The following is a 20609-nucleotide window of genomic DNA, read 5'->3' as shown; positions in this document are numbered from 1 at the left end:
GTTCAGCACCTGTGTGCAGCTTGAAATCAGTGAGTAAATGAAACTGGAACTGTAGTTGCTGACTCAGACTCTGATTAGCGACGCCGTCACCCCGTGCTCTGGCGCTCTGAAGGGTCTGCCAACCCACCGTTATCCACCCGGGGCCCGCTCCGCCTGTGGGGAGCGACACCATCCCGGCTGCCATAACACCTGCCCCGGCGAGGAATCCTGCTGCAGCAGCTACTCCCTGGCTGCATACCACAGGTGGCGTTGCGACAAACTTTCCACATCACCCCACTTTCCTTTCATTTGCTGTACGCCTTGGGGTAACGGAACTGGGCAAGGCCACCCGTGATATCGCTTGACCCGACCCGCGACTGCCCGGCGACAAGTAGGTTAACCACCTTCCCTGTGGGGCTGTACAATTGCGTCACAAGAGCGCCAATGGCAGTGGTAAATGGCGCAATCATCACCAGAGCACATTAGATTTTGCTGCCAGAGTTTGATGGCGCGATCTAAGGTGAACAAATATGTCTCCTGATCCGAACCCAACCGAACACCTATAGGAAGTTTTGAGACAAGTTGAGCATCCCCTTTTAATGGACCCAGAGTGTGTCTACGAGGAGGGGGGGAATTAATCAAAATATTTTCTTAATTGTGTGAGAATTGTGTGTATTACTGACCCTGAGACAAGTAGGCACAAACAGTAACATTATATTATTATGTATTCATTGGTGAAATGGAATCTACTCCAGTGTTAGTTTCATTGAAGGTAATTACATAGAGTAAAATTAGACATCGGTTTATTCAATGCCCCACAACATGTTTCACAGCAGCTGCAGTGTTGTCCAGGAAAAATAGGGCTGAAAATAGGGCGCCGCATCACTAACATTTTCAAACCTCCGAGGTTCCCACTCCTTTGATTCAACATATCAAAAGAAATTGTCCACCTATCTTGTTATGTGCAATATAGTGGACATATCTTATAGCCAATCATATGTGCAGCTCGACCCAGCAGCAAACAGGTCATTAGATTGATTGCTCTCTTGGTCAGTTACTATGTGCACCATCATTAGCGCTCTGCTGATGGGACTCACGTCTTGTCAGAGAACAGCCGTCACCATGTTATCCCGGCCTGAGAACAATTTATCTAATTTTTGTTGGAAGCAGAATAGTCGTATGACAGAACTTTGGTATGTTTAGTGCTTGGATACAGTTTGGAAACACATCATAAGAGGCTTTATTCCAGGAGACATAAAGAACTTACTTTCTAGACAGTACGAGTGGAATTCGATGTAGAACTTGGTGTGACTCTTGGTGTAGAGCGTCGCCTTGCAGTTCAGAAGCTCGATATATCCTTGTACATCAGAATCACCTGGATCTGAGAAGGGAGAGTGAAACACAACTTCTATGATCAAAGAGTAACCACTGCTATTAGTCCAGTATCCTAGAAGACCTGCGAGTTTTATTACTACGCCTGACCCAGGAAAGGGGTTTCTAAGACACATATTCAAAAACAATTACCGTAAACGCTACCGTATGTACACCATTGCACAAATTTTTTTTAATGATCATTTGCTTCCTTAATGCAGAGTTAGGCAGCTTTCTAAATAATGTTCACAAAAGGGAATCTGTCAACAGTTTTTTACTATGTAATCTGATAGCAGCACTATGCAGAGACTCAGATTCTAATTCCAGCGGCGATGTGTCACTTACTGGGCTGTTTGCTGTAGTTTTGGTAAAATCGCTACTTTATCAGCTGGAGATTATCACGAGAAGACTAGTGACTACTGTCAGATAACCCAATCATGCCCCCACCACTGATTGTACACTGTGCATAGGCAGAAAGCTGCCAAACAAAATCTGCCAATCAGTGCTGTGGATGGGGTTATTCAGAGCATTCAGAAAACTGTTAGATTTGCAGCAGCTAAAATAAAAAAAAAACCTGCAGCACCAAGTAAAGTGATGCATTGATGGGACCAGGGTCTCTGTCTCTATACTATGCTGCTCTCACATTGGGTAGCAAAAACCTGGTGACAGATTCCAATTAAACATTTTGTATTATATTTTTCCTGCAGGGTCTACAGTCATGGCCAAAAGTTTTAAGAATGCTACAAATATTAATTTTTACAAAGTCTACTGCTTAAGTTTTTCTAATGGCAATTTTCATATACTCCAGAATATCATAAAGAGTGATCAGCTTAACAGCAATTACTTGCAAAATCAATATTGGCTAAGAAAATGAACTTTAACCCCCAAAACACATTTCAACAGCATTGCATTCCTGCCTTAAAAGGAGCAGCTAACATTGTTTTAGTGACTGTTCCATTAACACAGGTGTGGGTGTTGATGAGGACAGGGCTGGCGATCAATCAGTCATAATTAAGTAAGAATGACACCACTGGACACTTTAAAAGGAGGCTGGTGCTTGGTATCATTGTTTCTCTTCAGTTAACCATGGTTCTCTAAAGAAACACGTGCAGCCATCATTGCTCTGCACAAAAATGGCCTAACAGGGAAGAGTATTGCAGCTACAAAGATTGCACCTCAGTCAACAATCTATTGCATCATCAAGAATTTCAAGGAGAGAGCTTCCATTGTTGCCAAAAAGGCTCCAGGGTGCCCAAGAAGGACCAGCAAATGCCAGGACCATATCTTAAAACTGTTTCAGCTGCGGGATCGGACTACCAGCAGTGCCGAGCTAGCTCAGCAATGGCAGCAGGCTGGTGTGAGTGCTTCTGCACGCACTGTGAGGCGGAGACTCTTTGAGCAAGGCCTGGTTTCAAGGAGGGCAGCAAAGAAGCCACTTCTCTCCAGAAAAAACATCAGGGACCGACTGATATTCTGCAAAAGGTACAGGGAGTGGACTGCTGAGGACTGGGGTAACGTCATTTTCTCAGATGAATACCCTTTTCGATTGTTTGGGACATCTGGAAAACAGCTTATTAGGAGAAGAAGAGGTGAGCGCTACCACCAGTCTTGTCTCATGCGAACTGTTAAGTACCCTGAAACGATTGATGTGTGGGGTTGCTTCTCAGCCAAGGGAATCGGCTCACTCACAGTTTTGCCTAAAAACATATCCATGAATAAAGAATGGTACCAGAATGTCCTCCAAGAGCAACTTCTCCCAACTGTCCAAGAGCAGTTTGGCACCCAACAATGCCTTTTCCAGCATGATGGAGCACCTTGCCATAAAGCAAAGGTGATCACTAAATGGCTCATGGAACAAAACATAGAGATTTTGGGTCCATGGCCTGGAAACTCCCCAGATCTTAATCCCATTGAGAACTTGTGGGCAATCATCAAGAGATGGGTAGACAAACAAAAACCAACAAATTCTGGCAAAATGCAAGCATTGTTTATGCAAGAATAGACAGCTATCAGTCAGGATTTGGTCCAGAAGTTGATTGAGAGCATGCCAGGGAGAATTGCAGAGGTCCTGAAGAAGAAGGGTCAACACTGCAAATATTGACTTGCTGCATTAACTCATTCTAACTGTCAATATAACCTTTTGGTACTCATAATATGATTGCAATTATATTTCTGTATGTGATGTAAACATCAGACAAACACAATTAAAAACCAGAGGGCAACAGATCATGTGAAAAAATAATTTTGGTGTCATTCTCAAAACTTTTGGCCATGACTGTATTAGTCCTATATCTATCTCAGTTAAAGTTAAAACACAACTCCAACATTTTGTTTTTTCTTCAGCACTGGAGTGGCACTTTAAATCTAAGGCTGCTTTCACACTACATTTTTTTAACATGCTTCCTGAAAGTTTTTTTTACGCAAAAAACGGATCCAGTGCAAATGCGTTTTCATTTCAATGCATTTGCAATGGACTCGCGTCAACATGCGTTTGCGTGCGTTATAGTGAGGATCCAGCGAGTTGCAGGTTTTTTAACATTTTTCAAAACGCTACTTGTAGCGTTTTTGAGCTGCGTCCAAATACTGCAAATTGCTGGATCCTGACTATACTGCATGCAAATACATGTGAACGCTGGCATGCTGATAGACAAGATCCTGTTTGCTCTACTCAGCATGCCCAGAAACCAGCCTCGCGTGATCAGTCCCTCTCTCCCCCTCCCTCTCTGTCTCTCTCCACCTCCCTCTCCCTCACCCCTCTCTCCCCCGCCTGAGAGCTGCGGACACTCGTAACCAAGATAAATATTGGGTAACCAAGGAAAGCGCTTCTCTTAGTTACCTGATGTTTACGTTGGTTACGTGTGCAGGGAGCCTGGCTCCTAGCAGCTGCAGACGCTGGTAACAAAGGTAAATATCGGGTATCCAAGCAAGTTACCCGATGTTTACCTTGGTTACGAGCCTCTGCAGCTGTCAGAAGCCGGCTCCCAGTCTTTCACGTTCAGTTCCACTGACTCCCGATCACATGACTTCAATGCCCGCCCATAAACTTAAAGAGACAGGATCCTGCAAAATAACACATGCGTTTGCATGCGTTTTTTTTGCTGTAAAAGCAGGATCCGCTTTTACAGCAAAAAAACGTTCATGACGCATGTTAAAAAAACGTAGTGTGAAAGCAGCCTAAGCCCCCTGCTCCCTGTCATAAACTCACCTTCCGGAGTCCCAAATTTTACCAACACCGCTCCGGTCCCATCTTGTGCCTGTACCTTCTGACAGTCTGGAAGTCAGAAGTTATGTCACAAACTCCCAATACAAGACTATACAAGAGCCAGAATAAGACCTTCATAGAGATATATTCAGTTGTGACCTTCATGAAACACTGGAGCGGCCGGCAGGTCACAAATCACTGGAGCCCGATGGAGTGGAGGCGATAGTGGGTGAGGCTGCAGGAAGGTGAGTATCAGACAGGAGGCAGTGGGCTTGCATTTAAAGTGAAACTCCAGTAGTGCAATTAAAAACAAAAATGCTGGAGTGGTGATTTAAAAATGTTACAAAGAGATGTTGCTCCTGGTTCCGGTTTCAGTGTTAGGCTCCCTTCACACATCTGTGATTCCAGTACATATGTCTCCATTTTCCGGAATCATGACATTTCCAGGAGGCATTTTCCGGTCGTTGATTCCTATATTATTCCCAATTACCCTTACCCGGTATCAATAATACACGGACACTGCTTGCGACTTGGTAAAAAATGGTCACAGCAGCCCTTTATTGCCTATTGTTTACACACTAACACAAGGGGGCGCCGTCCAACGGGCATCCACAACATTTAACAATAGGTAATACCATAATAATAATAATACAGTACGTAATACAATACGTAACCCTGGGTAGGCCCGGTCCAGAAACCACCTTCCACCACCAAAACATGATCCCTGGCCGCAACACACACCGGGCCGGAGATGAGGTATGAATCACCTACGGATCAATACCCCCCACCTTGCAGGACCCATGCCTGCAAGATCCTTGTAACCGGAGCCACTATATCCTACAAGTGACTCTCCAATCAAATAACATTATCCGTTAAACCGCCTCTGGACCAGACCTACCCCCGCCATAAGTCCGGTCCAGAAGCCATACTCCACCACCAAAACACAATCCCTGGCCGCAACACACCGACCTAGAGATACGAGGCATTAATCACCTACGGATCAATACCCAAACCTTGCAGGACCCCATGCCTGCAAGATCCCTGTAACCAAAGCCACTGTATTCCGCAAGTGACTCTTCAATCACACAAACCGTCAGAAAACACGATCCCTGGCCGCAACACACCGAACCAGAGATACGAGGCATTAATCACCTACGGATCAATACCCCAACCTTGCAGGACCCCATGCCTGCAAGATCCCTGTAACCAAAGCCACTATATCCTACAAGTGACCCTTCAATCACACAACCGTCAGAAACACGATCCCTGGCCGCAACACACCGACCCAGAGATGGGGGCATTAATCACCTACGGATTAAACCCCCCCCAAGAAGCATCAAGTATCAACCGTGTCTCAAAACCTTACATTCCTCTTTACCTCCAACTCAATATTATCCCCGGCTGCAACCTCCAGCCCAGAGATATGAGGCATCAATCACCTACGGATCAATCCCCCATGTGCATAACAGTAACTGTGACCTCAAAAACCTTAAAGCCCGTTAGCGACTTTAATCCAACAACATCCCCGGGCTGCAACCAGCCCAGAGATAAGGGGTATTAATCACCTACGGATCAAAACCCCTATGCCTTGCAGAACCACGTGCTTGCACTGCACTTGGATCCAGAACCATGACCCCAACCAGTGACTCCTCCTGCGATTACCATTTCACCAAAATGGATCACTGACCATAACAATGGTCCCATATTTAAATGAGGTAAAAGTCACCAAAGGAGTAATAGGCTATGTGCGCACGTTGCGTACTTCACTGCAGAAATTTCTGCAGCGATCTGAAGAGCACATGTGCTCTTTAAATCGCTGCAGAAATGTCCGTAGTGAAAAAAAAAAAAAAGCCGATTCCATGCGCTCTGCCTGCAGCTCCTGCCATAGACAGAGCAGGAGCTGCCGGCAAAGCGCAGGAAAGAAGTGACATGTCACTTCTTTTTGCGCAGCGCTTCGGCAGTAGCCGAAGCGCTGCGCTCTTAAACGCCACGTGCGCACGGCCCCTGCACAATCTCCATAGACTGTGCAGGGGACGCAGGACGCATGCAGTTACGCTGCGCTACAAAGCGCAGCGTAACTGCATGTATTTACGCAACGTGCGCACATAGCCATACCCTTACCCAAACCAAAAACACCCGTACTTTCAATTACCTATCACCTGGGGCACTATAGCCACCTGTGACTCCCTGGCAACCATCAACTCCTTAATATATAATCCTTGGCAACAACCCTGACCCATATATAAGGCATTGATCACCAACGGAGCAATACCTCCTCCCTGCAGACAACCTTGTACCTGCAGGTCACCAGTAACCGGAGCCACTGTACCTTCCCCAGTGGCTCTCCATCCAAACACCAGTAACAATTAGAGCTCCTCTGGACCAGACCTACCCCTGCTGCTGTGACAAAGGACATAATCCCCATTATTTATGCGGACCATACACATATACATCATACACATCATATACATATACATATATTCCCACATTACCCCCATCTTATTCACCCACTTCTAAGAATCCCAAATGACAATATACATCACAATCCACAAAGAAATCTCTTTTCTTTCGTTTTTTTTTTTTTGTTTTTTTTTCGTTTTATTTTATACACGACACTTTTTCCAATCCTTTCTTTTCTCATTTTTTTTTATTTTTTTTGTTGTAATGGCTCTTAAAATTGAATAATTATACATACATATAAACACACCAATAATAACAATACACAATAGAAGGGAGGGTGGGTGGGAAGCTGTCATCCAGGAAATGCAAGAGGAGATAATTGACTCCCACCTCCTATTATATACACCATGAAGCTCCCTCCTTTCCTTCCACCACACTCCACCCCCTAACCAATCACCTTCTTTTCCTCATTCCTAAACGAACCAACACTGTTTAACCCCTTCAACTCCCTACCCTCCGGGCTGTCATGTCGCCCCTACACCCTATGGGTTCCATGGCTTTCTCAGTCATATGCAGACCCATTAAAATCAATGTGTCTGCGCACACATCAGTGTTTTCACAAGCAAGGGCCGTGTGTCCGTACACACGCATGTCCATGTGTTCCGCACGGAGACAAGTCGGTTTTTCGCCGGCAGCACTGATGTCACATGGACCACAAGGTGGTATGATACATGTGACATGTACTGGAGAAAACACACGTCTATGAAATGAAATGATTTTCTATACTCACCTGTCTCCAGTGCTGCTGTCACTTGCTTCAGGGCCTGCTCATTATGGTCATAAACATTCACTGCACTGTGGACCCAGAAGCAGCAGCAGCACCGGAAACAGGTGGAGTATAGAAGTTTCTGCTATCTTCAGCGCTGCTGTCACTTGCTTCCAGGCCCGCTCATTATGGTCATTGCATATTCACTGCACCGCGGACCCGGAAGCAGCAGCGCTGGAGACATTAGCACCACAGACAGCATCGCCGGGGACAGGTGAGTATAAAGTTCCTGCTCTCCGTGTGCTATCACAGAAAGCACATGGCGCCCACACATGTGCCAAAACCAGGGCACACGGAGGGCCATACGCACCTTCAACACGCCTGTGAAAAATGTGTGTGTTTTCCACGGACGTGTGACAGAGGCCTTAGGAATATCAGTGAGGAATGAGTTATACACAGAACTCCACAGAATGGAGAGGGGGGGAAATATTACAGGGATGGCTAGAAACATGGAGAAAAGAAATAAATGGGTATTTGGTGGAAGATAAAAGCTAATATATGAGCTAATGAATACAGCAGCGCACTGGATACACAGCGCTCACTCCAGACTTTCCAACAAGTGAAAAATCTGAAAGTTGGACCCGTATACAGACTACATATCACAAGGACTCTAATGAATGAACTATTGACTATTACAGACTGCAAGCTACTGCAACATTATTAACTAAGGTAACCTTTAACTCTCTTTAGACCGTCAGCTGATGATATTGTATGTAGGCAGCAGTCAGATTATGATAGTGCCAGTAGCTACAGGGGGGGCAGAGGGGGCGGACCTGACGAGCTGCAGCGCGGCAGGGGCAGAGCACAAAGCTCCTGCCGAGAGGAAGAAAATGCATCTAGTGGTGGATCTGCCAGGACCTGCGATGACTCATGCCCATGTGACCATGTGGGAGGAGATGGATGAAGGGGGGATGAGGGGAGCAAGGAGGGAGGGTGGGTGAGTGGCATATGGGGGGGTCCACACTCTGACAGAGGGGTGTTAAGGGATACTGGGTATGTGGGACATGGGGTTTCAGTGTGTTTGAGAGAGGGGTAATTTGGGGTACAGCCATGCTGTCTGAGATATGCAGGGCATGAGGGTGCAGGCTGTGTGTGATTTTGGGGGGGGGTGCTGGGTGTGTGTGATTTGGGAGCGCAGGGTGTGTGCACCAGTCCCTGCTGCATGATGTGTGAAGTTCACACAGTAACCATATATCAGTAGGGATTAGGGAAAGAGGGATAGCAGCGGTCACAGCATGGGATGGGACTGGGAAAGCTGGGTGCTGAGCTGAAAGAGGCTCTTTTCCTCATCACCCAGCCTTTCTATGTATTGATATCCATCTTGCCCTCAGCTCCCCAGCTCCCAGCTGTCAGTATCCTGTACCCCAGTGTCAGTGCCATTATCCTGTACCCCCAGTGTCAGTGTCATTATCCTGTACCCCCAGTGTCAGCGTCATTCTCCTGTACCCCCAGTGTAAGGCTATGTGCCCACGGGACTCTGTACCCGCGGATTTTGTCACGGAAAACCTGCAGATTTATCTGGATTTTCTAGATAAATCCGCAAGTTTTAGCAAGTACAGACACTCCCTATGTTATCCTATGTGACATGGGGAGTGTCTGTGTCCATGCTGCGGTATGTGCGGCTGTGGAATATGCTGTGAATTTCCCGCAGCCGCACATAACTTTATGTCAATTATTCATGCGGAAATACCTGCGGAATTCCCGCCTCTCCACTATGGAGATAGAGTCCTGGACTTCCGCAGGTAAGTCGCACGAATGTCCGCAGGTTTACCGCAGCTATTTCGCTGGAATCCTGCAGCAATGGATAGCTGCGGTTCCGGGGAGCAGCTGCGGGAAACCTGCGGACCTTCCTGAGGATATATCCGCAGGTACAAAGTCCCGTGGGCACATAGCCTCAGTTTCATTTTCTTGTACCTCCAGTGTCATTACCTTGTACCTTAGTGAGGCTTTTAAAGGGCCTCTGTCCCCAAAGAATGACTGATCACATCCAGTACAGACACTGGGGGCCGATCATTACCTGATAATTATGTAAATGTGTGAAGGTGGAAATAGAAGAGAATTCACCAGAGTCTCCACATGAAAGAGTGTATGGAGGGTAATGCTTCACACCTCCACATACTGACTCTATAGGGGATTTCCCTATATGGTGAATAGATGGCAGCAGAGGTGGATTAAATTTAGTAATCTTTTCCATTTGAAGATGCTGGATTTTATTTTGCTTCTCTTTGAATATATTTTGGCTGATGGACTCGGTGGTTTTCCTATGACAAGGAACGTATGAGTGTAAGAAAAACTGCGACTGATTGTAAATAACAGATTTCATTATTAACTACAATAAATAAGATGCTACAAGAGATACTGTGATATCTGCAGGCACAATACAGGTCTCTTCTGCGCACTGTATAGTTTTCTAAAAGACACACGTTATACTGAGAGAAGACGAAAATGAACAAGTATGAAAAACGTTTATGGTAACTATAGAGTGGGCCCCTAGAGGCAATTTCCCTGGTAGGCCCCTGGCACCCCAGTCTGACTCTGATACTAACCATCAGTGTGGAGCTTGTATGTTTTCCCCTTGTTTGTGTGGATTTCTTCCTGGTACTGTGGTTTCCTCCCAGATTCCTAAAATTGATGTACATGTCTAAAATATGGAGACAAGATTGGAAGGACCATTGGGGTCAGAACCTGATATAAAGAGTGGGGGGCGGGCCAGCTTTGAGGAGGGGAGGGATGGCACTGAGGAGGAGAGGGAGGGATTTATCTCCCTCTCTCCTCCGTAGCCGGCTATTGCCATTCTCGCCCTGCAGTCGAGGTACACTACCAGTGTCTGCGAGTGCAGTGCGATCTTTGTCTTGCCCCATAGACTTGAATGGGTGCGAGAGAAGGAGCCTCGCATTGCACCCGCAGCATGCTGCGATTGTTTTCCCGGTCTGATTGGGGCAGAGAAAACAATTCGCTCATGGGTGCTGGGACATAAGGTAATATTGGTCCAAGTGGAATGTGATGTTTTATCACACTCCACTCGGTCCAATTTTCATGCCATGTGGCTTAGGCCTCAGATTGTCTCTTCCTTCTTTTATTCCAGACTGGTATGTAATTATATAAACTCATTACATATTTGCATCTTAGAAGACCGTTTTAGTATTTCACTCATCTGTGTTAGATACATTGAAGCCTTTTTGTACTGGGTTTCTAGTCCATAAACTGAGGAATTGACTGTTTGGTGTTTTGGTTGTAGCCGCTGATATTTGTAGATCTACATACAGTATGTTTGTTACCTAAAGTGAAAATCTAAAACTAAGACATGTACTATGAAGAGGTTTTCCAGAAATATGACATACAAAAGCATAACAAGATAATAAATGAAGGACAATAGAGGTGTAAGGTGAAGCGCTTACTTCTTGTGTATGTGTCTGTTGGCTGACTGGTGGCCATGACTATCACTATATAGCAATGGAGGTGTGACATAACATTAAAGGGAATATGTCCCCAGGTTTCTGCCAACTAACCTGAGAACAGCATAATATAGAGAAAAAAACCTTGATTCTAGTGATGTGTCACTTACTGGGGTTCTTACTGTAGGTTTGATAAAATCAATGTTTTATCAGTCGGAGATTATCACTAGAGGACTGGAAAGCCTGCTGCCATCTAGTTCTCCATATTCATGAGCTCTGTTTAACTCAACCCCCAGCACTGATTGGAAGGTTTCTGCCTATACACAATGTATGCAGAAAGGTGCCAATCAGTGATGTGGGCGTGATTATACAGAGCTCAGCATTCAGAGAACTGTCAGATCTGGAGCAGATAAATCAGTGACTTTATCAAAACTGCAGTGATGATACATTGCTGCCACTACATCAGATGGGGTAGCAATAACCTGGTGACAGATTCCATACAGATCTCATGAATATGCTGGATTACCTGGCAGCACACCAAGTAGTCCTCTAATGATAATCTACTGCTTATTAAACAGTGAATTTATCAAAACTACAATAAGCAGCCCAGTGAGTGACACATCGCTGGAATCAGGATCTCTGCCCCTACATTATGCTGCTCTCAAATTAGATAGAAACAAACCTAGTGACAGATTCCCTTTAAGTACTTTCCAGCAGTATTACAGTCATATGAATATAATTCCACACAGATAACACAAGAACACTGATATTTCCAGACACCATTAGATATCATATGTAATGACTTACGGAAGTTTACTTACTGTTTTTGGAGACAAACTGGGATGTTACGCCAACTTGAAAAGTAGCAAATACAGGTGAGTGATCACTGGTAGTTATATCTTCTGTGCATCCTTCAGACAAACGCAAGGAGAGAAGTTAATGATGTGCAAAGGACAAAACAGCTCTGCTACCTACATCATGCGTAAAGAGTACTTAAAGGGAGTCAGTGTACGATGGTATATACTAAGCACAAAGCCTTGTAGGTAGAGTTAATCAAATCAATATGCAGTGCCCTAGTCTAGGGGACACGTACATAGTCTGTGACACTGGTTAGGAATCCCCCTACCTGCTAGTATCTCTGGCAGCTCTTCTTATAAGTAGGCCCTGCATGCCGCAATGTAGGCCCAACACGACGCATGCATCACGCCGCAAGGATGATGACATGCCAGGACTACAAATCAGATGAGGTGCTTTGGATTAGGAGACCAGGACCCTGCAAATTCATTTGCTCATCATTTCTTGTAGGGGATGAAAAAGCGCCAATACATATCCCATCTTCAGTGTTCTAATCTCTGCCTACCTTCTATAAAAACTGAATTTTAATCAAATATGCTAATTAAGGCGCTCAGTGCACCCTTGGTATGGCCAAGTAGCTCAGTGCACTATTCCACCCACTAGTGTCCCAACCTTCCTCACTGATTAGACGGTGTTACATTACTTGAGCTTTCTGTGCAGGCAGTGCTCACTGTGCCAGGACTATCAATCACCAGTGTGGTAGGTGGGGCATACAAAACTAGGGGCCTGAATGGTGCACTTAGCCTTTTAGCCACACCTAGGGTGCACTGAACACTGCAATTAACACATCTGACTAAACGAGTTTCTCCAATATGGAGGCAGTGTTGAGATCACTAAAAGTTTAATTTTATAGGTGATACAGTAAGGAAGATTTGATACACTGCTGATTTTGCAAGTTTTCCCATCTGAAAAATAGCAGGGCAATATTAATATGTGCGTGCAAAAATTAGTAAAATATAACTTTTATTTAATCTATTAAAAGATGAAAGCACACAAACATACAAATAATTAAAAGTCTGTAACAAAACAGTCGATGTCTCACTAAGAGATTTCATGTAGGAGAAATGACCAAGGGAAGAAAATCCCAACCGCAGTTATTTATCAAAAAACAGTTATAAAGTTGTAGTGAAACTCCCAAAAGTTTTACACCCTCAACCAAGCCAAGCAGCATCCTGATGTGGGTCTTTCTGCCAATCCTTTTGAGAATAATCCACATTCCAAGACTCTATCATCCTCCTCTGAGCCAATAATAGTTCCTCTGACCAGACTATGGCTATTGGCTTGGGGGAAATAAATCGTAAGGAGTTTAGGGAAGCCAAACTCCAAGACCACACCCTAGAGATTGCCCATAGTTTGGGTGCCTAACCTAGAGAAAGAAATCAGGGGAGGTGTATAGCTGGTAGTGGGGTTTATATATATAGAAAAGCTCGCATCTTGCTCATAGAAACCCTGGACCTGTGTCCATCAGCTCGTGGTACCACAGAAGTATCAACCCCAGCTCCTGCACTTGGCCCATGATGTCCCTGCAGCTGGGTACATGGAAGTCAAAAAGAACTCGGCCCACCTGTTGCCTACTCTTTTTTTGGCCGATGGTCAATCAATGGGCAGAAATACCGAGCCTCTTGTCCAAAGGGTGTTAAACGAATGGGTTGGGCATATTGTCATACCTCGCTCAAATCCAACCCTTGATAGGTGACACACTTCAGAAGGTTGCCATTGATTTAGTAGTCCCCTTAGCACTCTCCATCCGCAGCTAAAAGAGTTTCATCCTTACCCAGGTCGACTTTGCCACCTGCTACCTGGAAGCCACTGCCCTGTCATCCATAGATGCAGAACACATGGTTCAAAATCTACTGGACATCTTTAGTTGATTAGGGTTTCCATAGGGGATTTTGACTAACCAGGAGGTCCAGCTCAACAGTGAGATGATTTAGACCCTTTAGGAGAAACATGGGGTCAGCCCCATGAGTACCACTTTTTACCACTCTGAAACTGACAGGTTGTGTGAGCACTTCAACAGAACGCTGAAACAGCTCATCAGCTGGTATGTGCAGTCTGAGGGGGGGGGGGGGGGGTAGACTGTGAAAAATCCTGCAGCAGCTACTCTTCGCCCACCAATAGGTGCCACAGGATTCTACCAGCTTCTCCCCCTTCAAATTGCTGTACGGCCGAAAAGTGAAAAGTGCAAGGGCCTTTAGAGCTCGTATGAGAGAGTTGGGAGGGCACCTTTTCCATAAAAGAGGTTCCCATTCTTGATTATGTATAAATGTTTAAGGAAAAGATGAGGTGCCTCAGGGCCTTAGCCCACAGGAATTTAGAAGTAGCTCAGTAAAGGCAACAACTGTGTTACAACCGTGCTGCCAAACTCTTTGATTTTGACTTTGGACAAAAGGTTCTAGTACTAGTACCTGTCAGCAAAAGTAAGCTGCAAGTCATGTAGGTCCATTCATCATTACTAGAAAATGCAGGAATACTGACTATACCATTGCCCTGAAGCAGGTGTTTGTGAACAGACGTAACATGTCAACAGACTAAAAGCTTATGAAGAAAGGGAGGTCACCAACTTAGCAGTTTGTTGTCTCTCTTGGATGACCCAGATATGGACCAGATCCCAGACTTATTGGTGGACTCCAAAAGGGGAACGGGAGTAAAGGATGTACCGTTGGGGGAGTGGCTTGGTGCATCACAGCAGCAGCAGTTAACAAACCTGCTCAGAATATATGGACCCCTGTTCATGAGTCTGCCTTGTCGAGCACCCCAAAATCAGCATCATATCAATACAAGGATAGCCACTCCACTCAGACAACCTGCCTAACGGGTAACACCTCCAGTGTTGACAATGATGAAGGCCAAGGTGGATGACATGTTAAATATGGGGTTATACTTCCTTTTTAGCCCATGGGCTGGCAGTGTAGTTTTGGTGCGCAGCCAGGACAAGGGTACTTGCTTCTGTGTGAACGATAGGTGACTCAATGAGGTCACCATTGCAGACACCTATGCCAAGCCTGGGTTCAATACACTACTGGACAAATTGAGAGGGGTCTTGGTTCATATCTACCCTCGATCTGAGCAAGAGATACGGGCAGATCCCACTCACGAAAGAGGCTCAAAAACAGTCCGTGTTCACCCCCCCCTTTTAGCCTGTATGTGTTCACCAGCACATCATTTGAGATGAAAAACGACTTGGCGAGTGGTGGAACAGTTAACTAGGGATGTCCGGGATATGCTTAGGCCTATCTGGATGATATTGCTATCTTCAGAGACACCTAGTAAGAGCATCCCGGGTGCTGGAGAGGTCAGCCAAAGATGAGCTCACCATCTGATCCGACAAAACTTCACTTTTATATCTGGCATAACAAATGAAAAACCCATCATAGACATGTAAATATAGCAGCCAGCAACGGGACTATGCGATTTGATATGAAACCTTCCTCATGGTCATCATGCTATTTTTACATGTATGTGCTGGGTTTTTTTCATATAAATTATTTTTTATGCAAGAAATAAAAGTGAAGTTTTAAGAAATTTTGGAAGTTCTCCTCCCCGCTAGATATTTGTCTTGCTTTATACTTGCCATTGTGTTGGGTCGCTTTCCTAACTCAGAGTGGGAATCCGGATTCCATTGCTGGGACTGCAACCTGGAAAGTCTACAAACCTATTTCTTTCTTCTGCAAATTATCAAATATTTATTCCCAATAATAGTACAGTAGTAAAGTCCCTCACTGACTTCACTACCAAAAGGTATGCACGCTACCTCATCAGGACTCCAAACTGCGAGTCCGCATTCCTCCAGTTAAAAACCAATATAGCCCAGAGCCCATTCCTTACTGCTCTTGACCTCTGCTGCCAGTTCACTGTCGAAACAGACGTATCGGTCTCTGGACTGGGAGCCATACTCAGCCAATTAGGGGCCAACGGTCAGGTACACCCGATAGGCTATCTCTTCCAGAAGCTGTTGGACCGGGAGAAGGCATACACCACAATAATAAAAGAATGCCCTGCCACATTCCGGGTCCTGAAAAAATTGCAGCTGTACTTCTATAGCAAGAAGTTCACGGTCGTCCTAACGGACCACAATTTCTTACGTTGGCTAAATTAGACTTCCAGGGACAACGGATGTTTACTGAAATGGAGTCTGGCCTTACAGTCCTATAATTTTTCTGTCTCACATAAAAATGGCAAACATCATGGAAATGCCGAAAGACTGTCCCAACAAGTATAGAAGGATGATCGGAAGCCTATCACATTTGGCAGCCCTGTCAACAGTGACCCATGCCAGGATCCAGCAGTCTCTGGGACTAAGTAAGAAGGGGGAGGAATGTGATGACTCAGCAATATCTGGTCACTTGTGCAGGGGTGAACGATTCTTAATTATGCCAGACATATTATTCCTTTGTTCAGTAAGTCAAGGGACATGAGCTATTGTTTCTGTGAGACTGTCCGTTGCCAATTTTTCGATGATAATTTGTGAAATGCCTGTTCATTTGCATCAGTCACCTGCGGTGTACTAGACTGCATCATTTGGAGGAAAATGATGCAGTCTAATTGAACTAGTGAGCAATGAGCTATGATTGTCTCCTCCCAATCCTGCAGAACACAATGCCCTGAAATGGGAATTGAGAAATATAAAAAGGGCCTGCTCCTGTCACTGGTGTTATTCTACAGGATTTCAGCCCAGGGACCATGGTTCCAGCTGGTGGATTACACAACTGGTTCATTTCCAAACACTAAGCCCATGAATTTGTTTGGAGAACTCAGTTTGGGACAATCCGGTCACCTGGTCTCACATACCTCACCGTGCTTGTCAGCTTCAATAAGCTTGCTGTTATCTCCTGTCAGTTGGTGCCTGCCAACAGTGGAGTGCTGCTGGTTAGGATACTTGGCCCTGGATGCCCAAAGTCACAGATGTTCTAATTCCGGGCGAGTCAGCAGAAGGGTGAGACTCACTTGAACCATCTTGTGTCCTTCCTGGGAATGCAGTATATGCTGTTGGTGACTTAACAAAGTCTTAGGCTATGTGTCCACGGTAGAATGTACCTGCGGATTTTTCTGCCTGAAAATCCGCGACTTTCGCGGCAAATCCGCACCCGCGGATTTGCCGCGGATTTACCGCGGATTTGCCGCGGATTTTTTTTTTTTTTCCCCATTCAAAACCAAAAATCCGCACCAAATCTGCACCAAACAATTGACATGCTGCAGATTTTTCCGGATCAAAATCCGCGGCAAATCCGCAGCGGAAAAATCCGCAGCATGGACACAGCATTTCCAAAATGCCATTGAAATGGCTTGGAAGTGCCGCTGCTGCAGATTTTCGGGAAATCCGCGGCAAATCCGCGGCAAAATCCGCGCAAAATCCGCAGCGTGGGCACATAGCCTTACTGGAGTGTGGTACCCTCACTCTGTGTTGTCTAAATAGTATTCTGCCCACAGGGAAGTAGTTCAGGCATTTGGTGGGATAATCCCCAGCCTGTGCGATCTTTCTAAAGACATCCAGGCCAGCACACAAGAGCACCCACTGACACTCGTGCCTCCACAATGCTCCATAACTGATTTGTCACCTTGCCACATTCTAATGTGTTTCCTTTCACCTAATTTATCAGTATTGTTACTATACTGTTTGTTACATGTACCCAAAAATACATGATGTAAACACAAAAATCTCTTCATGCTGACAAAGTGGAAAAGCTATAACATGATACTACACAGGTACATCAGTTGGCTTCACATGGCCCAGGCTGTCATATATGAATGAATGCAGGGAATATTCCTATGAATGCAATGCAAGTCACTTTTTGTGAACTGCAGTCCTACACATGTACCGTATGTTGCAAAATTCAGTTAAAATATAGTACTTACCATATGATTGACATACAACATGCATCTGGGGATAGGATTTCCATAACACCCTGTCACACCAAGAAGGTAAATTATATTTTATCTAAAATAGAAAAAAATACATGTGAAAATTCATGCAATGGTAATACAGCATGTCGAAGGCCAGTCACTGCGCTCTAGTTTAACCATTTAGATGCCTGTTGATTGACAGTGGTATCTAAATGGTTAACAGCAGAGATGTAACATGTGTGGAGAGAGCGCAGCTCTTGAGCTCTTCCACACTGGTGGACCCAACTGCAGATGTACAGTTCCATTCATTTGTGCTATGGGGTATTATACAGTATAATGAGTACAATGAGTCCTAGAAGTAATGATATGGCCCTCATAGAGCCCTGATCTCAACATCGGGTCTGTCTGAAATTACATGAAGAAATAGAAGGATTTGCACAATCCGACATCCACAAAAGATCTGTGGTTAGTTCTCCAAGATGTTTAGAACAACCTCTCTGCTAAGTTCCTTCAAAAGGAGAAGGGCGGTGCACACACAATCTGGTGGCTTAGATGTATAGGTATGATATGACCAGATCCACTTATACTGATCTTGCCTTTATTAAAAATGTAAAACTTTTAAAAACATCCCTTGCTGTACTAGGCGTTTCGGCAACAAGCAATGTTTTTAAAAATGTAAAATTTTTAATAAAGGCAAGATCAGTATAAGTGAATAAAAGAATAACTGTGTCCATAGAAAGCTAAAAGACTACAGGGCGTCACATAGTGCCTTCCCCCTTCATTCTTATAATTTGTGGTGGTCACCGTAAAATAACCTGAAAATATTTAATATGAACTTTTACAATTCTTTTCTAGCAAATAAAGCGTATTCATTGAATGTTGCCAAGTTCTGCATCTTTACTTTACTTGCTGTCACTATATCTATTGTGTCTATACATTTTCAACATCTTATGACAATATTACTATCTACCATTATTCTTCATGGATATTACCCTTAGTATGTGCAGGTTACTTACTCCTGTTGCTTTCTGCTTTGTGTAGCAATAACGTTCTCTTGTGCCTCGCTCATAGCGGTATGTTGGGGCAAATGTGATTTCTTCTTCATCTGCAATGAGTAATATATATATATATATATATTACCATATTATACATACTTTTACCATCTAATTTTACGAGGCTTCACACAGTATCTTTATTTTCTTTTGGGCATTATTTTGTCTGACTTTCTAATACATAGGTATAACAGTTTTTCCTCCTTATTAGTGAAGCCTTCCTCATAAACTGCACGGTTCTGCTGTTCTCAACATGACGATTGATGGAGGATATAATCAGACTCCTTCAGTTGAAAACTGCTTTTCCATTTGTGTAAATCTGTGATTTTCCTGAAGAAGGAGATACTCCATCTCCGAAACTCGTAGAAATAAATCACAATTACGGTTATTACAACTGGCTCATCCTTTCCACTGCAGCGCGGGTTAACCCTTTCTGCTCCAACTTGTGAATTAGACAGATTCACGAAGTGCGACTTTTTAAAAAAAAAATAATCACAAAATTTGTCATAACTCTACTTCATCCATTCTTGAAGTGGTGAGCTTTATGATGGCTGGGTATCAAATTTGGGGGGGGCCGCACGCCGTTTTTATTTATTTTTTTATTTATTTAAATATTTACTTCATTTAAAAAAAAAAAAAAGCCGCATGCAGTTCCTCTTATTTTGCTACACAGCCAAGATAAGCGCACAGCTGGGGGCTGCAGCCTGTAGCCGTGGGCTTTATCTGTGCTGGGTATCAAAATATGGAGTGACCCTATGCCAATTATTTTATTTGTTTATTTTTATACCACGATACTGACCCACAGACACTTGCACTGCTTTCCCCGCCCACTGGCCGTCATGGCGTATGTGATTGGTTGTAGTCAGACGCTGTCACACAGGCTGGGGGCACATCTGACTGCAACCAATCACAGACGCCAGGATGGTTGGTGGGTGGGGAAAGCAGTGCATATGGATGAGCACTGATGAGCAGCCCAGGAAATGAAGGAGAGGCCACGGGAGCAGTGTACAGCTGCAATGGAGCCTCGGAAAGAATGAAGCACTTGCTTCATTCATATTTTTTTCTTTTTCTTTTTATTAATTTCCTGAGTTCGGCACCCAGCACCTTTGAAATCACGCGGATTCAGACTTTTACAGTCCAGATCTGCCCATCACTAATTGGGATATTACAATGGAGGTGGGAATACCCCTATAAGAAAAAACACATATGATAAATTTCTGTCTGTTAGTAAGTTAGGACAACCACTCTTCATATGTCCAGCTTGAGCATATGGGGTACATAGAGCAGGGTTTACCCATTTGGAAACCTTTTCAGTGTAAAACAGCTATATCTCTGGATTACTCAGTGTCTCCATGCATTACATTGCAGCTATTCCTCTGAATAGATGGCACATAATGAAACATTTTCCCAGCAGCAGCAGCCACTGAAAGAAAAAAAAAAAATAGAAAACCACATGGCCTGTTGATCAGAAGCTGGATGTGCAACTACCTGTGCTCACCAAAAATAAGCCATGTCCTGAAAATAAGCCCTATCATAATTTTACAGGAGTTTTGGAGTTGCTTGAAATATAAGCCCTACTTCAAAAATAAGCCCTAGGAACAGTCAAGACCAGCGTTAGGGGAGTCAAACTGCAGAATTTCTCAGGGCCCCTCTCTCTTAAGGACCCCAGCAATTGTATTCGGAGG

General features: G+C 44.4%; 1 protein-coding gene across 2 annotated transcripts in view; it reads right to left on the bottom strand.

The window, feature by feature from the left end:
* The window catches only part of INPP5D (inositol polyphosphate-5-phosphatase D), a 284565-nt gene that overhangs the window by 65452 nt on the left and 198504 nt on the right, over window positions 1–20609 (bottom strand). For both annotated transcript variants that reach the window (XM_075340896.1, XM_075340897.1), the window contains 4 exons: window positions 18889–18977; window positions 17885–17966; window positions 11995–12084; window positions 1247–1360 (listed from right to left, as the gene is read on the bottom strand). In XM_075340896.1, the coding sequence (XP_075197011.1) occupies window positions 1247–1360; window positions 11995–12084; window positions 17885–17966; window positions 18889–18977 (375 nt within the window). The remainder of the gene's footprint in view (window positions 1–1246; window positions 1361–11994; window positions 12085–17884; window positions 17967–18888; window positions 18978–20609) is intronic.

This window comes from Anomaloglossus baeobatrachus, chromosome 3 (genome assembly GCF_048569485.1).
Source record: "Anomaloglossus baeobatrachus isolate aAnoBae1 chromosome 3, aAnoBae1.hap1, whole genome shotgun sequence".
NCBI classification, from domain to species: Eukaryota; Metazoa; Chordata; class Amphibia; order Anura; family Aromobatidae; genus Anomaloglossus; species Anomaloglossus baeobatrachus.
This window is presented reverse-complemented; position numbering and strand designations above follow the sequence as displayed.